The 9,961-nt window shown below is 30.5% G+C and overlaps 1 protein-coding gene across 6 annotated transcripts; it reads left to right on the forward strand.

The window, feature by feature from the left end:
- The first annotated feature begins 1,464 nt into the window (after positions 1-1,464).
- On the forward strand, positions 1,465-7,173 carry LOC113849591 (dnaJ homolog subfamily B member 1). 6 transcript variants are annotated; one of them, XM_027479594.1, is made up of 4 exons: positions 1,465-1,710; positions 2,145-2,560; positions 5,200-5,644; positions 6,785-7,173. In XM_027479594.1, the coding sequence occupies exons 1-3, from the start codon at positions 1,546-1,548 to the stop codon at positions 5,636-5,638; spliced, it is 1,020 nt and encodes a 339-aa protein (XP_027335395.1). In that variant the 5' UTR covers positions 1,465-1,545; the 3' UTR covers positions 5,639-5,644; positions 6,785-7,173. The 6 variants fall into 6 exon arrangements, with proteins under 6 accessions (XP_027335395.1, XP_027335394.1, XP_027335398.1 ...); XM_027479593.1 differs by lacking the exon at positions 6,785-7,173 and adding an exon at positions 5,958-6,420; XM_027479597.1 differs by lacking the exon at positions 6,785-7,173 and having other exon boundaries at positions 2,145-2,389; positions 5,200-5,302; positions 5,393-5,962.
- Positions 7,174-9,961: the final 2,788 nt, after the last annotated feature.

Genomic DNA, 9,961 nt, shown 5'->3' on the forward strand with positions numbered 1-9,961 from the left:
TTCAGGACTAAATCTATAGGTTTTTAGACAAGATTCTTGTCTATGGCCATATCTCTCACAACTAAAATAGATAAGGTGAAGATCTTCACATTAAATTCTAAACTCTTTGCTTAAGACCTTAAATGAAGGAATTAGTTTATTCTTAGATCTACTTCAACACAAATCTTAGCAAATCTACCTATAGAGAATAGAGATGTATAAGGATCAGTTTTTAACATTGACTCCAAACAAGCTTCTACTTGTTACAAAAAAATTTCATTGTATAACTCTAAAAGTAAATCAGGAATACAAACCCATGTAACAATGTTCCTAAGGTTGTGGTCTTTATTCCTAAACAGAGGCTTCCATCTTTGGACCAGGAGATAGTGATTAAGAATAAGTTAAGGTCCCTCAAAAGTGCATGCTTATAGTCATCCATATTGTCAGACTTTACTAAAAGGAAGTCATCATTCAAATCCAAGATTTTCGAGGAGGGTGGGGGTGCATTTTTCTCCTATATATTACCTAATTTCTAATTCAGATAGTTAAAACTAATAGATTTACCTAGAAGTTTAATTATTAAGGTAAATTTTCACGGGAAACACCAAATCTCATAATTGTCTAAAACAATTTTTAAATTTGGACAAAGAATTTGATTATTATTATTATTTATTATTTCAAAGTCTTCAATATTGTGAGAAATATTAAACTCTTTCAATATTGATTGAATAATCTCACCATCTCTTAAAATAAGATCTATTAGACTAGTACCTATTTTTGAGTTAAAAATCTTCTTAAACATGCTTGTAAGCCACTATACAAGGAAACTCTAAGAGGGAGGAAAACTTTCGTAAAGATACAAATACATTTTTCTTTCACTTTTGTGAAAGAAATTCAATCTTTAAATTCAAAAGAATAATTGTATTATTCATATTTATTAACTTAAATTTTAAGAGGCCTTTTAAAGAATATATTTATTTTTTTGAAAAACTAAACATATGATAAGTATTATTATAATTATAAGAATAGAAATAAGATATAAATTGAAGAAAATAATAATTAATATTATTGAATTAATCATTGTTAAGATAATGATTTATTGGCTGAGTATTAATAATGTCGATTAAAATATTTTAAATTAACATTGATATTACATGATTTATTATTTAAGAATTTTCATTTTGAATTCATTAAATTGATATGAATAATTATTTAAGATTATTCTTATAAAAGATAGGGGTATAATCACATAAAATACTAAACTTATATAAATTTCCTTATGAATAATTTCTTAATTTAATGATAGCACATGTATTTTCTTAAAATAAAGCTTTCATATATTTTTAATAAAACATACTTTATCTAAAAAATAACGCATTATTATTTGATTTAAGAGATTGATCACAACGCTCTGAACTGGATGAAGAATTGGGCCTAGCACTGAGTGTTTAGTTTAAGTGTTCTTTTGTTGAGCCCAGACATGTTTGTGTGTCTGTGGATATGACTCGTTTCTTCTCTTCGTTTCACCGGTGACTCTCTAAACTATACACATTGGCAAATCGAAAAATGGGTGTGGACTACTATAAAATTCTTCAGGTAGATCGAAATGCCAAAGATGATGATCTCAAGAAAGCTTATCGCAAGCTTGCCATGAAATGGCATCCTGATAAGAACCCTAACAGCAAGAAGGAAGCTGAAGCCAAATTCAAGCAAATCTCAGAAGCCTATGATGTATGTTTTCTCCAACCCAACAATTTTTCTCAATGAAATTCCAATTGGGTTGTGAATAAAATAAAAGAAACAAAGTTGATACTTTGGTCAAAATTTTCATTTTTGTTGTTTCTTACAGTTTGAACTGTTGGGTGTCAAATTTTGCTTTTTCTAATTGTGATTTTGGAGAATTAGAATCGTGGGTTTTGTATTCATCCATGTTTCTGCCCCCCAGTCTCAATGTAATGCCAATTGAGTTGTGAGAAACGGCTGAAACTTCTATCGAGGTTTCCTTTTTTTTTTTTTGTTGGATTTTAGAATTTGAACTGTTGGAGGGGCTTTTTTTTTGGGGGGGGGGGGGGAGGGGAGGCTAACTTTGCATATTATTTTTCCATTTTCTTGTGATTTGGATAATTGGAATCATGGGTTTTCCTAGTGATTTGATTTGTGAATAGGTTTTGAGTGATCCACAAAAGAGAGCAGTGTATGATCAGTATGGTGAGGAGGGATTGAAGGGGCAGGTGCCGCCCCCGGGTGCCAGTGGGTTTGCCAGTGGCAGTGATGGCGGGCCGACAACATTCCGGTTCAACCCGAGAAGTGCAGATGATATTTTCTCGGAGTTCTTTGGGTTTTCTAGCCCCTTTGGTGGAATTGGAGATATGGGTGGCCGTCCTGGTGCATCTGGCTTTCCCAGAGGGATGTTTGGGGATGACATTTTTGCTTCTTTTAGGAGTGGGGCTGCAGAAAACTCTGGCAATGTGCAGAGGAAAAGTGCTCCCATTGAGAGAACATTGCAATGCAGTTTGGAGGATTTCTACAAAGGGACTACCAAAAAAATGAAGATTTCCAGGGATGTGATTGATGCCAGTGGGTGAGCTATCTAGTTTAACTTAGCATCTTTTTGCGCTTCTTTTTTATCAGAAGAATGTGAAGTTCCTTCTGGTAATTTTTATCGGATGAATTTGAATTACCAAATTCCAATTCAGATTTAACGATTTGCATTTTTTTACACATTGTCGTCTTGTTTGATGATCAGTTGCCTTGATCATTTTGGTCGATTTGAAATTGAACTGTATGTTTATACTCTTGTATTCTCTGAGTAATCAACTTTAACTTAATAAAGCAGCAGATTCTGAGATGGGTTGAGACTTGAGTGGCTTAGTCTCTGCTGTTTACATGAAAAATTTTCTTAATTTTAATGTGAATATATGAGCACAGTATTTTGCTAGGATCTGCATCTCATTGTGTTTATAATTTCATCCAATACATTAATAAAGAAAAGGTTTGTATATTCATTCAAACTAATTAGTTGTGATGTGTGATTTTTAGGGTGCTATTAAAATAAGGCAGAATATGTAACTCTTGGCTATATTTTTAATTTTTTATCTAAAGGTTCATTTTCTTTCATTTTTAGTACAAATCTTAGGACTTTTGTGACTTATATAACACAGGTATATTTTCTTTTTTGATGTTTTATCTTTTCTGTTTAATAGGCCAGAATTCTGGATAAATACTCAAATGCCCTGTATTTATATTATTGTTATTGTTCTATAATGTGCATTCTGTAACTTTCTTTCCTTGTTGGTTCATAACTTTTGGTACACTTATCGGCACATAAGTCATGTAATTTGTGTTCCATGCATGTGAAAATTGAGGAGATAAGTTTGCCCTTAGTATAGTTAAAAGACCAATCTTTGTGCTGTTAAATCTATAGAGGGGATTGTTAGCTGTATGGAGCTTATACCATTCTATGTTAGTTTTCAAAATTTTTTAATATACAAAATATTCAGGGGAATGATCCTAGAACTAAAATGAGGATGTTCAATGTAGAGATTAACCAGTCTGTAAAGCTGGGACGGATAAATGATTTGTTTATTGGCTGAAGAATTGAAAGGGGAATTTAGCCATATATGAAATATCCAGTTAAGTCCATTGTTAGTAAAAGAGGTCACTTATGATATTATATCACTGATGCTGGGTACAATGACGCCCATTATGTCATTGTTGATGACACAAAACTTAGATATAGTACTCTAGGTTTGGATGATGCTATTCTTCAATTGAAATTGGCATTTTACCTCTGAAATCGTTGTTGATTAAGTTAACAAGATGAAAGTAGTTGTTACTGAGATAAAATATTGATTTTAAATGGAGAATAGTATTAATGATAGTTATAATACTATTTCTAGATTTGATCCATATTGATAATGACTTGGGGATTTTATATCCATCACCATCAGACTTGTCGGAGGTGTTGAAGTCTTGGTTAAGGCATGATGGAAGAATCTGTAGTTCTGTACATCCAAATCATTTAAAAGTGCATTTTGGATCATGAGCGAATTTGAACTTAGTTGGGTTAAGAAGTTTTCAACTAAGTAGTTGCTCTTACATTGCGACTGCAGTGCAGTGAACAGAAATTGGGTTTTGCACCCAAATATAACTCTGAAATCAAATGCCATTTTTTTGTGCTGCTTTAGCCATCAGGTGAAACTTGGTTGTTACATGTTATTGAAGTGGACAAAGCCCTAATTATTTTGGTTAGGGAATTGTTTTGGATTCAATTGAAAGTTGAGATTAGCCTCTTTGTAGATATGTCTCGGTTTAAGGACTGATGAGTAAGGTTTAGGACAATCTAGTAGGTTCATTATTTTTAGTGAAACATGAAAGGGCATGATGAGAAATGATTATATACATGAGAATGTTGGAATAACACTTATAATAGAAAAGATTATTAAAAACCGTCTAAAGTGATTTGGTCATGTGCAGAGAAGACTTCCAAAGGCACAGGTGAGGAAAGTAGATAACGTGACTTTTAGTGTAGTGAAAAGGGATAGAGAGAGATCTAGAAGAACTGTAAAAAAAGTTATTAAGGAGATATTTTAGTTAATAATATTTCTGAAAACTTGGCTTTTTGACTAAACTCAATGGTGGTGTGTAATCCATGTATCCAACCTCATTTAGTGGGATAAAACTTGGTTGTTGTTGTTTTCGTTGTTGTATATGTGCAATAATTTTGGTCACTCATTGCATCTAGTTGACATCTTTGGGTTATGAATATACATATACATCTATATACATACTGTCTGTTTATGTACATGTAAATCACACACACATATATGTACATACATATATATGTATGTATGTAAGAAACAACAAATTTTCATGTCTATTTGCAATGCATATTTCTTTATTATATGTCTAACATTCCAGATATGAATTCCGAAGTGTTTTAACCAGATTATACATGTCATGTCAGCCAGTGAATGCTCATCATAAATGGTTCCCATTTCATGAAAAATTTCTTCATGTCATTGTCTAGTATGTGCAATAAGGACCCAGTTAAGTTGCAAAACTATTTTGCAAGTGACTAACTTCTTTACATAGACAAGGAACCAAAGTCATTCCCCTTGTTTTTGTTTGTTGATATTAGTTATATTTAAAAGTAACAGTAACTTGGAATAGTAAATTGAGTCAGGTAAATAATCTACTGCATGTTTTGTTGTTGTGTAGGAGGCCCACCACTGTAGAGGAAATTCTAACCATTGAGATCAAGCCAGGTTGGAAGAAAGGAACAAAAATAACATTTCCAGAGAAGGGAAATGAACAAAGAGGAGTTATACCAGCAGACCTTGTTTTTATTATTGATGAGAAACCTCATAGTGTCTTCAAGAGGGATGGCAACGATCTTGTTGTAACTCAGAAGATATCTCTTGTAGAAGCTTTGACAGGTTATATGGCGCAACTGGCAACCCTTGACGGGAGGAATCTTACAGTCCCGATCAACTCCATCATTAGCCCAACATATGAAGAAGTTATTATAGGAGAGGGTATGCCAATTCCCAAGGAACCTTCCAAAAAGGGAAACTTGAGAATCAAGTTCAATATCAAGTTTCCCTCTAGACTTACATCGGAGCAGAAAACTGGCATAAAACGATTATTGACATCATAAACACTGGTACTACCTCTTCCTACCATGTACAAATTGTGTAAGATTGGAATTATTTTTGTTCTTGGTTTTCAATTTTTAAAATGGAAATTCTTTCCTGTGTGAACTAGTTTTCATCTAGAACAGTTTATTAGAAGTATGATTGATATTTGTTTGCTGTTTCGTGTTTTATTTAGTTTTTGGTCAGCTTAATGAAAAAATTCTCTTAACCACTCGTTTCTATGATAAGTTATGGAAGATTTTCACTTTGTGCTCTTGTAGATTAGCATCTTTGTTTTTGTAATCTGTCTTTTTCATTGTATGGCTTTGTTAATCATTTCAGCATTCCATGTGCACTTCGGAGGGGATTGAGCTAGATGTAATTACCTGAAAGTTGAAATTGAACTTCAAAGGTTTTAACTTTTAATGCTTTTGTGATGGCAAGGGGATTGCGCCAAGTGTAATTGAAACTGAACTTCTCATGGATGGTCTTTTCAGGATTTTACTTTTAATGCTTGTGAGAAATTCCTTTTGATTAGTTCAGCATTATGTACGGTCATGTCCTGGTTCCTTGTCAATGGTGGCATTTGTGCAATTATTCAATCTTATTTTTCTATGGTTGCTAATGGATTAAATTCATGCATTACAGACTTCTTATAGATAACCATTATTGATTGCTAAACACTTACAGGTATAAGAAATTTAGGATTAATCAAATTAGCTTGCATGAAGTGTATAAATTTGTACTTATCACATCTTGATGTGCATTTATTGTTCCTGAAAATAAAATGGACGTTGGACAAGTTTGCCATTCAAAACTTCCCTTGTCTGTTTTTGATACTATAGGACTTGGAAGTGTGCTAGCTGACCACAACTAGAGCATATTCTGGACTCTTCAACCTTACACATTACCAATATAAAGTTTCTTGATGTGGGATGACTGGACCTCCACTTTAGTTCCCCAATATTGTAAACACAGTTCATTTTAGTCCTTCACTTTACAAAACTTTTACTTTAGTCTTTAACTTTGTAAAGTCCTTAATATTAGTGAAAAATGTAGTGAAAACGGACTGAAGTGAATGAAATTTGGAACATTTTACAAAGTCAAGAATTAAGGTGAAAATTGTGTAAACTGAAGAACTAAAGGGAATAATGCTTTTACAATTTCAGGAATCGAAGTTAAGATTTACTCGTCGTGGGAACCAAAACTTCAGAACTCTTAGGTAAGGCAAACATCTTAGAACTTTTTGAAGGAGGGTTATTCTTACAAAACCAATTCCATAGCTTAAAGATTTTTATTTCCTTTTATTCAGCAACCTTACTAGTAAACTGTTATCAATAACTAACTTGATGATTTTCAAGAAGGTAACTTATGCATCACATCATTTGCAACTATAAACTTTTTTAGGGGATTGTCTTCATGTCCCCCTTCATGTATTGGATCATGCCACTGGAATATAAATTTTTGGACTTCAATTCACACGTGTAGTACGATACGTGCTATGTCACAGTCTTGTAAAAATTTAGCATATATTGAAATTACATGAATATGTATAGCGTTAAAAAAAATTCACGTTCAATGCATGTGAATAGTAATTAAACATGCAGTTGGAGCTTTTTCTAAGCAGCGTATGATAAAAGCTTTTAAATAAGTACCCTTAAATGCACACAAAGTCTAATAATATTATTTATTACCTTAAAAAAGACCAAAATCTTGCATGTTGCAATTCTTTGTTGCATTTAGATCTCCTAACTGGATGTAGCAGCGAGTAGAATTAGCCATGAGTTAAGTCAACACATGAACCTGTTTGCATCTTGATTCTTTAACAAACAGCTTGATTGGATGCAACGCAACTGAAAATTTCTTTCCTTCAGTGGAACAGAGTCTTGAGTTAAGCATGAAACTCCATTTCAAGATTTACAAGCTGTCAAAGAGTTTCAGTTTTAACACGGTTGACTCATTGCCCCCCATCCCCAGTCAACATTTTTTTTTGTTAATATATATTAACACTAATTTTAAACTTGTCTGACTATATTATTTTTTAAATAAATATATATTTTTATTAATTAGAAATTTGAATGCAATTTCTTGAATTTAAAAAGCTTAATTGGACCTAAAAATAAATATTGTTGAGAGTTTGTATATCCATTGTCTAGGAAAAATATGATATTTTATTTGTAAAAAAATTATAATATTATGAGTTAAATTTTAATAAATTGTCAATATAAAAAGTTTTATATTATCAATCAATTATATATTATCTTAAGGATGACTTTTAATGTAATTATTACAATAGTTAACAATTTTCAATGATGTGACAATTTATAATTGAAAAGTTATGTAATTTTTTAAAAATTGTTATTGTATTTTAATTAAATTTATCTTCTATTATTTTTAATACATTTTATTATTATTTTTTATTGATTCCATTTTTAAGTTATTTTTAGGATTTTGGAATTTTTTTTCAAAAAAAATTTGTTATATGCCTTTGTTACTGATTTTAAACATATAAAATTGATTTGAGAAACAAAATGCATATTACATTAAAATTATAAAAACTATTTTTGTTTCTAATATAAATTTAACACTTATATATACTTGTAATTAACCGTAAATCTTAATGTTAATAATTTTGTTTGAGACGGTAAAAAAATATCATGTTAAAATTAACAGTTACAATATAAACCCTGATAACATGGTTCGCATTCGAAAATGGATCATCTTCTAGTTCCAAAATTTCATATAGGAACAATTAGCCGCGTCATGCATGTAGCCTACAGGAAGACAAGTAGGTTAATAGGTTAAATTATAAAATTACATTTTTTTGTAACTTTCTCCTTACACGTAAAAAAATTATAATTTAATTCTTACATAAGTAAATTTTTTAAATTAGTTATTACTATTTAAAATCATGTTAACGAGACGTTAAATGGAAGAAATCTAAATGTAAAAAAAAAAATTGTTTAAAAACTAAAATATATGTTTTAATTTTTAGCTAAACACATTTAGTTGGTGTAGTTAATACTTATTTATAAATTAATTTTTATATCATTTTATTATATTGACAATTTGAAAAAGACTGTTAATATTATGAACATAGTACAATGACAATTGGATAAACATGCCACCATTATTTAGTGAGTCAAGACATTTCTCTTTCAAGGAGACAATGTGAATTAGACTTCTTACTAAGGTAGTTAATTATGGATTATTAATAAAGATTGAAATGAATTCTTATTTCTGTGTCGATGTCTTAGCAGTTAATGGAGACAAACTATAAATTTGTTGACAATATGTTTATGTTGGTTCAAATCAAGTTCAGCCCAAGAATTTGCTGATCCACCATGAAATCACGTAATACTTAGTTTGTTGTTCTATAAATGACTGATTTATTTTCGTACGGAAGAATCAAAAGATGAAACATTTGAGTGATTTTTTCTTCTTTTTTATGTATGATTTCTTTTATTTTGAAATTATAAAACTATGATTTTTTTTGCTAAAATTAAAGGAATATAGTTTAATTTGAAAATAACTAATAACGTTTTTAATTGTCAAAAAATTAGTTACAACTGAGATTTAAAAAAAATTGTGGTAACTAAAATCACCATTGGTGACTTTTATGTACAAAAATAATTTTGATCTTGAAAAGTCACCAATTATGTCTTTTAAAATTTTAAAGTAATAAAAAAATGTCAATCCACTATAAAATCGTCATTAACATTTTTAAAAATGAAAAATTGTCATTACAAGTAAAGGAAATTGAAAGTTTTTAAAAGCAAGCTTAATTTATTCACTGAAAAAAAAAAAAAAGAGTATGCAAAGGTGTGACATTAATGTGCGAAAAATCAATATTTGTTTACATGATAGATAATGTACCATCTAGAGAATTGAAGTATTGGCTTAGTTAATATATTAAAGTTGAGTTTCCAAAAATATTGGAAAGTACTGTATGTTGTTTTCAAAGAAGTTATAGTTGGTATTTATTAAAATGATGATGAGGAAACATATGTAAGTACTGTGCCAGATAGAGGTAAAATGAGAATAAAACAACATTGAAGGTGATGACAACAACTTTGAAGGAGAATATGAAAGTAGTGAGGATAGTGACAATGAGGATGTGGATGATGATGCTAATAATGACGAGCCTTGTTTGTCAACACAGTGGTTGGACAACATCCGTTTAGAGAGTCATCCTTTATGCGTGCATTAGATCTTGATACTATGCATGCATGAGTTTTGAGAGTATATAAATTTGGGTATATGTTGTTTTTAATCATGTTATTGATGAATTAAATTTAAGTTTTTAAATTATTTTATGTTTGTGTTTGCATTTACATTTAATAGGT

This window comes from Abrus precatorius, unplaced genomic scaffold (assembly GCF_003935025.1).
Source record: "Abrus precatorius isolate BTA unplaced genomic scaffold, Abrus_2018 Scaffold9, whole genome shotgun sequence".
Lineage (NCBI taxonomy): Eukaryota > Viridiplantae > Streptophyta > Magnoliopsida > Fabales > Fabaceae > Abrus > Abrus precatorius.